The sequence below is a fragment of the Takifugu flavidus genome, chromosome 22 (assembly GCF_003711565.1).
Source record: "Takifugu flavidus isolate HTHZ2018 chromosome 22, ASM371156v2, whole genome shotgun sequence".
Classification (NCBI taxonomy): Eukaryota; Metazoa; Chordata; class Actinopteri; order Tetraodontiformes; family Tetraodontidae; genus Takifugu; species Takifugu flavidus.
Window position 1 is genome coordinate 8723982 of NC_079541.1, and position 12607 is coordinate 8736588.

The window sequence follows — 12607 nt, forward strand, 5'->3', positions numbered from 1 at the left end:
AGATCTTGTCAGGGAGAGTCTGATCTTTAAATTCTACCATCACTGATATAATGTCTACCATTTCAAAATGACTTAAGGCATTTGATTTTATGGACTGTTCCCCCATAATACCGAAGATATCTCTTCTCCTGATTTGAATTTCATTATCATTTTAAATTCTTCTCTCGTGTTTTTTTCCCACACATCTTTTCTTTCTTCACCATCAGTACTATAGCATTTTGTAGATGTCACTCTCATACCACTACTCTTTTGCACTCGTCTTCCCCTGACTGAACTGCTTTCCATATTTCCACATCTTCAACAGCAGACCCTCCACCACTACTTGCCATTCTACGCCAGTCACAACCCAGACTATGCCACAGACCATAAGTAACCACCCAATAGTCCTTCCACTTTCTCCTCTGCAACCAGCTTTCCGATCGTGCAACGTAAAGTAAACTTTTACAGAGCTTCAGCCAAAAAGTTTGCTCATCCTCTTTCCTTCCTGCCGCTGCTGACACCCGGAAGTGTCTTCTCATACGTGGTTGGACGGTGTTCAGGGATAGGGACCTGGTCAAGAAACTAATTCAAATGAGAAGCAGCTGAGGATGGCGTTAAAACGAAGTGGGACGCCCCCTGAGTCATAAACAGGCGCTCGTGCTCAAAGCGCAGCACACACCTGTTAGTCATTAGGAGTTGGTCGATTTCAGTCAGTCGTTGATTTGTTTCAACATAACACGATTTATTCTGCTGGAAACACAAAGAAAATGTAAGAAAATGTATTTATTTTGCACGCGAGCAGTTGTATTCGAAACGAATGAAGTAATCGCCTTTGAACCTTTTAGGAACTCCTTCAAGATTTCGTTAATTGTCGTCGTTCTGTGGCCTCAGGTAGTAGCCGCCCAACCAGACCCTTCTCTGTCGTTTGGTAAGTAGTGCAGTATATTCTATTACACCGATGTAAAGATTTTTATACTAAGCTTTTTTTTGTTGTTGTTTATTTTGATGCAGAGGCTTTTGACGACATCTCCTTCTCGCTGTGCTGGATGAGCAAAGGTGACGTTCTGGACAGGTAGGTCAGAGAGAGGGAGAGATGTTATTTTGATGTATTTGTATTAAATGTTACCAGTAGTCGTGGTTAATCCCAGGCTGTTCTATTACCGGTACAATTATCAGTTGTGTAAATTTATCTGACAAATCGAGAGCAGTTGTAAATGAATATAAAAGCTAACTACCAATACTGTATTGTATTAACTCAATGATTTCTGGCATTTCAATGTGTTGAAACATTTATTTTAACATTTGAGGTATATGAATTTCTTATACATTCTTTTAGAGAAAATGCGAGCGTTTGGCTCAATGGTGTAGCTCTGACGTCTGTCCGAAAGCTCGGTAAAGTGAGCTCCCTGACTGTGTCTCCTGGTGTGGAAAACACGCTAACCCTTCAGTACCGAGGCTCTGCCCAGTCATGGACTTTAAAAATTACGCCTGGTAAACCATTATTTTGATGTCTTTTTCTTTAACTGAGCCAAACTGTAATAAGATAATGTCTCTTGTCAGGTACAACACTGACTAAAGTTAGAGGAGATCAAAAACCACAGCAGCAGCCATTAAGTGACACTAAGGTACAAATATGTTCAGATTGTTGGAGGGTCATGTTGGCTCGTTTTACTGTTTCTGTTGTCTTTAGGGCTTCCAGGATATATTAAGCCCTGATGAGGTTTTTGCCTGTGAAAACGGGACACTATTTTTCCACCAAGATGAAAACTTCTTCCTCGCCTTTGGTAATTCATCTGCTTCTTGTATTAATGTTTTCCTTTTAATTGGTTTAAGTTTGATCTGTAAATGTGCATTAAGGGAATAGCTGATTAACAGAACTACCACAGATGCTGTTCTTTGTATTTCCAAGACCTTGATTGATGCCATTTCAGGTTACACGGCACGTCTCACTGTGGTGCTCCAGTTCAGCTCTTCATCTATGTTAATGGTGTCCTGGACAGAGAAAGATGAAACTGTCAGCAGAACTACCCTGTACCAATCTGAGCTGGACAGCTACACCAATCTCGGCATGGATACAACCACTAACAATCACTACAGCTTCACAGCTCTGGAGTCCTGCAGCTCCTATGTAGTCTGTGTGGAGATTGCAGGGACGCAGTCTTTAACCTGCCTTGCTGCAGTCACTGGTTAGTGCTAATTGATCACCACTCCTTGTACTGGTCTTGATGTGCCTTCTTGCACAGATCTGCAGATAGTGGACCTGCTGGGTTGTTGCCCTCATCTGGGTCTACCCGGTCTCTCCAATTGTTTATGTCCATGCTGGGATATATATGGCAAACCTATGGGGTGTTTGACCTAATGTATTAAACACCTAAACATGTGGAACTCTGTTAAATATATTATCCCCCCCATCAGATCCAGATATTCCACAAGACTTAAAAGTGTTGTCCTGGAACGGCACTACCATATCTCTGGTCTGGGCTCCACCGGAGAACAAAAAGTATTCCCTCTTCCTCGTTAGTGCCTTCTACCTAAATGGAACCGATCACGTGACGGAGGAGGTCCACCTATGGCACACAGAAGAGAGCCTGGTTTTTGTCTTGTCCGACCTCCACCCCTGTAGCCGGGTGAGGTTTGGACTCCAAACTGTGTGTGAAAAAGGAATAGAATCCCAATATAGTGAGATGGTCCATAACGATGGAAACTCCCGTAAGTACAACTCGGTTACTGATCAGTGTTATGTCAAGTGCAGTAGTTTTAATGAAATTTATACAAGTGGAATTCAAATTTGGATTTTTAGTTGAAACCAATAAAACAATTTTTCAAATATTTGAAATTTAAAAGTACACTAAAAGGGAATGTGATGTATAATGCGATCCCTTTGTGCTCCTCAGTTTACTCCAGTGTTGAGGCTTTATGTCAGACATCATATGGCCCCAACAACTACACTCTGACCTGGGAAGTGAGGAACACATCGTCCGTCTCAAAGTTCCGAGTGTACCACGAGGGGGCGCTACAGGGAACAACCCACTTTACCAACTACACAGTGGATGGGCTGTTGCCATGTCAAGAATACCAGGCCAAGGTGGAGGCGCTGTGTGGAGATGTGGTTATGAATGTCCAGACAGTGGCAACACACACAGGTAGCGTGGAAATATAGTTTGACAGTTCATGCTACGAACACCATAAGTTTGTTAATATGGAACATTGTTACTCCCCCCCCCACCTCAAAAAGGGACTCCACTCAAATCCTTTTTCATAAAACATAGTTTGTCTAGTTTAAGCATCAAATGATTAAATTAGAATTTTTATGGAAATGTTTCACTGATTTACAATGGAACATCAGCATCAATGCACTTAACAGCTGGTATCCAAATTGCAAATTATTGCATAGCAATTTAGCCTAGAATATTGAGTAATCTTCAGTAATGGTTAAATGCACAGCAACTTCAGTTCATGCTTGTTTATCCATATCTGTATTGTCTTGGTGTTTCTGTATACAGGACTTCATGGTGTGTCTGACCTCAAGTATCGCTCAAATGACTCCACTGCCATGTGGGTGTCCAGTGGAGAACACCCAGGGATCGCCTTTCTTTACGAGCTCTCTCTATTGAATGGCACCACTTTGCATAAGAGCCAGGTGACTGACACAGAAGTGCATCTCCCAGGACTAGATGACAGTAAAAGCTACCTCCTTGATGTGTGGGAGCAATGTGAGGGACAGTGGGAGTCGGAACGTGCTCAGCTCTGTATTGAAGGAGCTAATTCATCACTGATGATGTTCCTAAGGGCTGTTGGACCTATTCTAGATCAAGGTCAGTGTATCCATAGTTTGGTTCAACTGTTATCAAACAAACCTGAGCAGCTTGTCATTTAACTTAATGCCAAACTTATAAAATGTCAGATTTTTGTTTTTGCTAAAATCCTATGTTTTGTTTCTTCTCTTGGTAGAGCTGCAATTAAATTTTTCCAGATTTGGTCTTACTGTGGTTGTACCCTGGTCACTACCTCAAGATTTGCAAGATAATGCATCAGAGCCAAGACATACAATGAAGGAGATTATCAGAGAAAAGGTGGGCAAAATTTCACTGGCTCTCAAACTGAGCTTAACATTTTGAGAATCTCCTCCTGTTTTGTTTTTTTTTTGTTTTTTTTTGTTTTTTTTAAAACTACAATCCACATATCAGATTTGAGTCTTTTCATTGTCACTGTTGATCATTTAGCTTTAACTTTTTTTTAAATCACTTTTAAATTGGGGATAGATTTGTTCATGTCAGTTGATACATTGATATACTGGCTAATATTTGAATAGGAAGTTTCTTTTACTTCCAACAGATTCACTTTCTCTCAAATTCTATGTCAAAACATGTTAATTATCAGCCTCATGCTAAAGTGAATGGATGAAATATTATAAACCAAATCACAAATGCAACATTTGTCATAACCTTCACTGTCCAAGTGCGCCAGCCATAAATCATGACGCATCTTAAATAACTTCACTTGGCGTTTTTCCTTCTGAAAGTTCTAATTATTTATACACATCCTTTTTCTTCAGCTGCAGAGTCTTTTGCAAGGCTTTAAGCAGTCAGTCCATGTTGAGGTGTCCAGTGTTGAGCCTGCAGCCCACCCGAACAAAACGGAGATTGTGTTCATGACTTTTGACGTGTCCCAAACGGAACATTTGCTGCTACCTGCTGCTGAGCAGCTGAAATATATTCGCTTGCGGAATGAAAGCAACATCAAGATTACAGATTCGAGCATTTACTGGGACAGTGAGTATCGGTGAATCTTAAAGTCCGGAAGCTTTTATGGGGGGAATTATCCCGCCATTGTGATTTGATTCTCAGTTCCAGATCTGTGTGCCTCATCCAAGCATGCTTTGTGTCCACCTAACTCTTTGTGCGTCAACACTCTGGGCTACTACACATGTGTGTGCCAACATGGATATTATGACGTGAGGTTTTTTATGCAACCACAGGTACTTCAGCATCCTGTCTGCAATGGTAGGAAAATCACTTGGACTTTTTTTTTTTTTTTTTTTTTAACATTCAAATGTAAACAATGTGTTCCAGCTTTAACTTGGCCATATATTGTGAAAGATCTGTTTTTTCTTCAACTGAGTCATCCTTTAATTACTCTTGTTCTAAACCAGAAAAAGGCCTTTTCAGCCAGTGTCTGCATAATATGGTTGCTGGCGGTATAGCAAAGGCCTACTTGATGTCTCGTCTTGGTGGAAAGGTTAATGTAAAGTTGAATGAAGGACAGTGCAAGGTGCAAGAGCAGGACATGTTCTATTACTTCAGAACTTCACAAAAGACATCTAAATGTGGAACTAAGAGACAAGTGAGTTACCTTTCAGACCTGCTGTAAATTTCTCCCATTTCCTCAATACCACCATGTCTCCTGTCTTTATTGACGTCTAGGTCAACAGGACCCACATCGAGTTCCAGAATATGCTCTCTGTGTCCTTGCGCAAAACGAAAATCATCCGCCGGCGGGATTTTAAAATCATCTGGAAGTGCGTCTACCCTCGACATTACACTCGCAACACTGGCGTCAGTGTGGGCACGGACTGGTGAGACTGTTTCTCTGCTCGAGAGTCTGTAGTTTGGTGGTACATGAAACAAGGTTCTTTGATTGTAGGCTCTCCACCTTATCCCTGGTGGAGTTCTCCTCCTCACTCCAGCTGGGGCTGATCATGACGCTGTACACCAATGATTCTTACATGCACCAGTACACCAGTGTCGTACAACTGGAAAGTGAAGACGTGCTGTTTTTCCAAGTGGCATTGCAAACCAACAACACGTTTGCCTCAGATGTTCTCCTGCAGGTGGATTCCTGCTGGGCCACTGAGAGCAGACACCCGGATGATGCAGTCCAAGGCATCCTGCTTCAGGATGGGTTCGTGAACCATTTTATTCACTGCAAAATTGGATTTCAAATGTCTTTTTTAAAGCACTTTTTGATACACTGTTCTACACCAAAATCAAACAACCAGTGGTCATTTTTTAATTTAATTATTTCTGTGCAATTTACCTTAATTCCAACTCATGTGTCTAGAATATAAGGCGACATTGATTTATTTCCAGTTGTCCCATTGATGAGACATTCCAGTGGCTCTCTGTTAATGGTGGTGCCCAGAGGAGCAGATTCTCTGTTGAGATGTTCACCATGCCTCAGGGGTTGCCCCTCTACATTCACTGTCTGGCCAACATATGTGGACCCGATGAAGAATGTTCGAAGGTAATCTGACGCTTACTTGTGTATAATTGAGCCATTTGCAACTCTGGTGCTGAATATGCTCCACTGATATTGAAAATCTGATCTATCCATGTGACTTCATCAAGGTGTGCTTTGAATGTTGAAAGGTGCTAGATGATGATGATCATAGGCATGTTTGGGATATGAGTTCTTTAATGGCTTATCTATAACATGATGGTTTTAAGAAGTTCTGATATCTGTAAACTGGCCTCAACTTTCATAATTCTGCTCTGGGGAAAAATGTGGAGTGATTTTAAACACCTTACCAAACTGAGCTTTTGCAGGGGTTTGATAGAACTGAGCTGTAATTGAGTGCTGTAACAGGATTGTAGCAGCCACAGTCGTGCTAAGAGGTCAGTACTGCATGCTAACGGGAGGAGGAAACTAGGCGCTGTGGTTTCTGCTGGGCCTGTGCTGGTCAACGCAAGAGTCCAAGAGTCCAAATCTTCCTTTTGTAAGTTGCTTAATGAGTAATGATCCCCGATTTATTCATTTGGTCAGATGTCTTCAAAATACATTGCTTTTTTTATTGCTAAAGAACTTGTCATTTGTTTCTGAGGAATGTGGATGTTGTCAGACATATCTTGTCCAATCTGTCTACAGGGACGGAACACATGAGGATGATCTTCACTGTTGCAGGATTGATAGGATTTTTAATTGTAACTGTTCTCTCAGTGACTGCATCCAAAGCAATCATGACTTATTATGAACGTCTACGTCTTAAAGTGTTTTATCAATGAAAGAAAAATCACAATTAAAAAATTAACTCCTTAAAACACTTTTGCTCACTGGCTTTTTTTTTTTTTTCAGTGCTCATGAATTCTTAAAGGTTGTATAAATCCTGAGTTCCAATGATCACCGCAGTTCATTTTCTCTGCTGTAATCAGTGGGATGTAACCTACCATACCAAAACAAGCTGGCGCTTCAGATGTAAAAACTATTCAATGTGCTGGTGGCCACACATCAATATTCATGTGCCCAGAACACCAATAGGCTGTAGTACTCATGCCAGGCCAGTAGTTGGTGGTATTGAGAGATGTCTATATTTACAGAAGCACATGATAATTGAACATTTAAAACTCTAGAAATGCATTTTGTTTCACTTATATTGCAAAGATTAGGAAATTATTCACCCTGCATGATGCTTAAAAATAAGTCCATGCATTTTTTACTTCCAGGCTGGACTACTGTAATTCATTATCCGGATGTCCAAACAACTCTTTAAGAAGCCTCCAGTTGATCCAAAATGCTGCCGCTAGGGTTCTGACAGGTGTTGATGAGAGATCACATAACTCCTACTGGCTTCTCTTCATTGGCTGCCCATCAAATCTAGACTCATTAAAAAAAATCTTCAGACCTGCAAGGTCCTCAGAGGCCTAGCTCCATCCTACCTGGAGGAGCTAGTGACACCTTATAATCCTAATACACCACTCTGGTCTCAGAATACTGGTTGTGGTCCCCAGAGTCTCTAGAAACATGATCACCTGACGGGCCTCTGTTACCCTGCTGGTTGATACGTAGCTTCCTCCCCTCCTCTCTCCTCTCCCTTCCCCTCCTCCTCCTCACCTAATAGATCAGTGATCTTGTGTAGTTTTTCTGCTTCTCTCCCCTTTCTCTGTATCCATCTACATGTATCGTTGCCTTCATAGCTGTGCGCTGACCTCTGACCCTGTTGACCCACTCAACTTTTATACCAGTGCATATTTACCTATAAATAATTTCATATTTTCATAAATTGTAATTTTGTATTCGAGTGAAGTGAATAAAATGGATTTCCGACGCGTGTGTTTTAAAAGTGGTTAATAATGCTTAATCTTTTAACAGTGCATATGTTCGTAAGGACCATAGAACTTGTAATGACACTGGGGGCAGTCTTGCGCCCCAAGCTTACGGCCTTTCCGGTAGCATACGTCACTTCCGCTCTTACAATCATGGCGTCTTCCACGACGGGAGATGGTGTGACACAGGCGCAAACGGCGAAAAAATTGAAAAAGACAACAAATGAAGGTTAGTTCCTGACAAAACATAGCTAATGCCATAAATGGAATAGCGCTGACCTGTTGACTGTGACGCAAATATGGAGTTTTATGGGGTAATTGGCTTGTTTACATGTCAGCTGCACGACGCGCAGAAAAACGGCTTTAGCATGTGGTTGTGTTACAGCAGATCATTGAGATGTGTTGGCTCCGTCTTTATAAGAATATTGTTTTTTAATAGGAAGCAAGCTAAATTTGAGTGTATTTTGTTCCAATATTGTTAGCTGCTCGTTATGCTTTAAAAAGGAATGGGGGAAAAAACCGATTTAGATGCGTCTGCAGTGTAAATTTCCCCCGTACACGATGGTTTAGAACAGGGGTGCCAAACTTATTTTAGCTCGGGGCCAAATGGAGGAAAATCAATTCCTAAGCGGGGCGGACCGGTCAAATTATGGTTTATAATTTAAAAACAACTTAAGATTGTTTTCTTTGTTTTAATACTATCCAAAATAGGACAAACACAACATCACTATTAATTATAAAACACTTCAAGTTTTTTGAAAATTCTGAGGACAAAGAAAACACAGTGCCTCGGTGATTCAGACAATAGATACAAATAATAGAATAAGTGCAAGAACCCGAGTCACAAATCAAGAATAGGTCAAATTTACAAATAAATTAAAAACGCTAGCACCTCAGTATAACAACAAATTCACATAAAGCTGGAGACTGTTAATCATAAATCATTTCAAGTTATTTGAAAAGTCTGAGGACAAAAAACACATAAACACACAATCCTCAGTGATTCACAGACCTGATTCACAGATCACAGAACTATATGATGGTGTTTCATGCAGCACTTTAAGTTGGGTTGCATTGTTTATTTGACTCCTGATACCTGGTATCTTTTAGCTTTTACCAGTGCATCGATATCAGGTATCACATTGTGAGTAACAGCCAACAGGATGTGATTAGAGTGGCTGTGCGTGAGCCTTGAGTGCAGCTTTGTTTTTTTAATGCTCATTCCAGAGAAAATATGCTCACTAAGATATGTGGTTCCAAGCATGGACAACAGTTTTGCAGCTAGGGCTGTCAAGTTGGCAAGAGGTTCTGATAGAATGTGTCCAAGCCAGCTGCGGCAATTCACGGGAGTCACGGTGAATGGAGAGCAAAAAACTCTGTAATCTTTCTCCTGTTCACCATGAATCTGAAAACGTTGCTCAAACTCCTATAACAGTCCCGTTACTTTATCTTTGAACCGCTTTATGTCTGCGACACGTTGGGTCGCTCACACGTTTCAGACAGGGGAAGTGAGCTGCATCATCGTTAGCAATGACCTAGCTAGCTTTCACCGCAGCGTCACTGTCCTATCTTCAGACCTGAAACACTTCATCCACCTTCTCTTTTCTACGCTGTCCTTGAAAGTTGTCATATTTTTCGACATGAAGACTCACATAGTGGCCACGGAGGTTATATTAGCACTGCAACATGCTGTGAACACACCAGACATGCGGCTTTCCCATTCACTTCCATGAAAAATAGGAGGATGACCATTTTTCTTGGAACACTGCACTCTGTGTCCACTTTTTTTTGACAGCAACATATTGGGGCAATTAGGATGACAAAGCATATAATGCTAGAATTAGATGCTGTAATAAAGAACGGGCAAAACACAAAGTATAAACAAGCCCCAGTATAAACAATTTGCATGTTTAACACAATTGCTATTGCGCCATCGAGTGGACACAATTAGAACAGCAGTTTATTGAGAAGTTGCACATAATTTTTATACTTCACATAATCATCTCTCGGCCGGATTAAACCAATTTGCGGGCCTGATTTGGCCCACGGGCTGTATGCTTGACACCCCTGGTTTAGAAGTTTAAAGAAACAAAAATAAAGCATATTTACTCCAGAATGATACACATTTCATCCAATGAAGAAATTGCTGCTTGTGGTACATTTGGTTAAAAAGTGAAATCTTGCTAATATTTGTAAAATGTACCTCTATAAAACAGAAAGTTAAACCAGGCATAAACCCCATCATAACAGCCTTCTGAAATGTCTCTTATGTGAAGTGAATGAGTCTGAATTGCTGACTGTTCCTGATGGATGGAAAGAGCCTTCTTTCACCAGAGAGGACAACCTGCATGGTCTGCTGGAGGAGAGCAGCTTTGCTACCCTCTTCCCCAAATATAGAGAAGCATATCTGAAAGAATGCTGGCCACTGGTGGAGAAAGCGTTGGCCGATGTCGTAAGTCTCTTTGGAATCATAATTGTAATGGTGTCGTAAGGTTCACGTTTGGATGGAATGTGGTCGCATCTAACGTAGAATATTGAACCCGTCAGCACATTAAAGCGACGATGGACCTGATTGAAGGCAGCATGACTGTTCATACCACCAGGAAAACATTTGACCCTTATGCTATCATCAGGGCCAGAGATCTCATCAAACTGCTGGCCCGCAGTGTCCCATTTGAACAGGTGATCATCTCCATTTCCAGAACACATTCCGTGGTTTCTGCCGAAAATGACGAGGATGACGACGCACTTGCAGACCATTCAGTTTCTTGTGTTTGTGTTTATTTGTTCAGGCAGTACGGATATTACAGGATGACATTGCATGTGACATTATCAAAATTGGGACCCTGGTGAGAAACAAGGAGCGGTTCGTCAAGAGAAGGCAGAGACTGATCGGCCCCAAAGGCTCGACCCTAAAAGTGAGTTCCACGGGTGGTTATTGGATGACTTGGTACAACAATGCCCCAGGAAAGAAAGGAGGAAAGCCAGCTATGATCTTTCCTAATCCTATAACTATGACCATAACTAACTACTATTACATTTTTTTGTAAACTATAAAAATACAAAAAGCAGATCGAGGAAGGTCTGTGTTGAACTTTCTGCCCCCGTATGAGATTCCATGACATCAAGAAATATTTAGGATGGACAAATTCCTGTGCATGTTGTAAATATCACCAGGGGACTGTGGTGCTTCCTATTAAGACATTTGTTCCCTTTGTTTTAATTTCTTTTGGGAACTCTGATTTTTGTTGTACAGGCTTTGGAGTTGCTGACCAACTGCTATGTGATGGTGCAGGGAAACACTGTGTCAGCTTTGGGATCCTTCAGTGGCCTGAAAGAGGTGAGATCCCCACAGCAGAAAGAGCTTTATTTGCTACGATTAACAGTGTGATTAAATCTGAGGAGACTTTATCGCATTGTTAATCCTGGCAATAAAATAGTCTCCTTGGGGAAGATTAGAGGAACCAACAACTAGGAGATGAAACTGACATTTCAGCTTTTGTTTGTTGGCTCAGCCAGTAATAACCTCGTTAACGCTACAAAATCATTCAAGTTATAGACACTTTATTATTTGTGGTAATAGACCATGTATTTAAATATTTTCTGATTTTCTCTTGTATTCTTTTTTGAAGAAACTTAGCCAACTTTACCTCCCAAATAAAGATTTGATCTTGGAATATTCCCATCTGGTTTTATCAGTTACATTTGATCACCAGCGCTTCTCTCTCCTGTTCAGGTCCGCAAAGTTGTGATGGACACGATGAAGAACATTCATCCCATCTATAACATCAAGGTAACTGCTGAGAAAAAAGAAAGAGCCCAACTGGAATATTCCTGCTGTATTTATGCCCCATGAAGATGTTTTCCATCCTTGTTCTTGACCTTCTGATCGAAAATCAATCTCTCTGGGATTGAATGCAAAGGGTTGCGCAACCTGGAGCTGAGGGCGTAGAGGAGGAGCCAAAGCAAAAAAAAAAGAACAAAAGAAAAGCTTGAAATATAGTTTATCATTTACATTTTTCCTCAGACACTAATGATCAAACGGGAGCTGGCCAAAGACCCGGAACTGCGGACGCAGAACTGGGAACGGTTCCTGCCCAAGTTCCGACGCAAAAACTTGGCCAAGCGGCGTGAGCCGAAGAAGAAGGCCGTGAAGAAGGAGTACACGCCATTCCCTCCATCACAACCAGAGAGCAAGGCATGCTGGGAAATCCTTTTTACATATTTTCAGCAAATCAATTCATCTCGTGGATCTATAGATTTCCTAATATTATGGTTGTCTGTAATCTGTAACCAGTGCTAGTTTTAGCACTGGTTGCTAAAACTAGCATATTGGATTTTTCTGAAATCCCAGTTAAACCTCCACAATCAGTTCCCTAATCAGGGCATTTAAACACCCCAGGAGTGCACGAGTGGACCCAGATGTTAGTTTTGGAGGTGTAATTCTGGCTCTTCTCTGCAGGTGGACCAGGAGCTGGCCACAGGAGAGTTCTTCTTGCGTGAAAGTGTGAAAAAGAGGAAGAAAATGGAAGCAATCAAGGTGTGTAATGAATGCTTTTTTCCTTTGTGACGTCTTCAGTGTAAGAAGC

The 12607-nt window shown here is 41.2% G+C and overlaps 2 protein-coding genes across 2 annotated transcripts; both read left to right on the forward strand.

The window, feature by feature from the left end:
* Positions 1 to 595: 595 nt before the first annotated feature.
* On the forward strand, positions 596 to 7018 carry LOC130519470 (uncharacterized). Its single transcript, XM_057022926.1, has 19 exons — positions 596 to 748; positions 825 to 907; positions 991 to 1051; positions 1316 to 1470; positions 1540 to 1604; positions 1670 to 1763; positions 1911 to 2165; positions 2395 to 2688; positions 2874 to 3122; positions 3483 to 3794; positions 3931 to 4052; positions 4535 to 4751; positions 4827 to 4982; positions 5132 to 5322; positions 5403 to 5554; positions 5623 to 5880; positions 6069 to 6222; positions 6565 to 6694; positions 6844 to 7018. Coding segments are annotated over exons 1-19 (3087 nt in total). The 5' UTR covers positions 596 to 746; the 3' UTR covers positions 6981 to 7018.
* Positions 7019 to 8120: 1102 nt separating this feature from the next.
* krr1 (KRR1 small subunit processome component homolog) lies at positions 8121 to 12588 on the forward strand. The gene is made up of 8 exons (XM_057023102.1): positions 8121 to 8247; positions 10295 to 10470; positions 10566 to 10700; positions 10811 to 10936; positions 11275 to 11358; positions 11755 to 11811; positions 12046 to 12216; positions 12481 to 12588. The coding sequence occupies exons 1-8, from the start codon at positions 8172 to 8174 to the stop codon at positions 12586 to 12588; spliced, it is 933 nt and encodes a 310-aa protein (XP_056879082.1). The 5' UTR covers positions 8121 to 8171.
* The last annotated feature ends 19 nt before the right edge of the window (positions 12589 to 12607 follow it).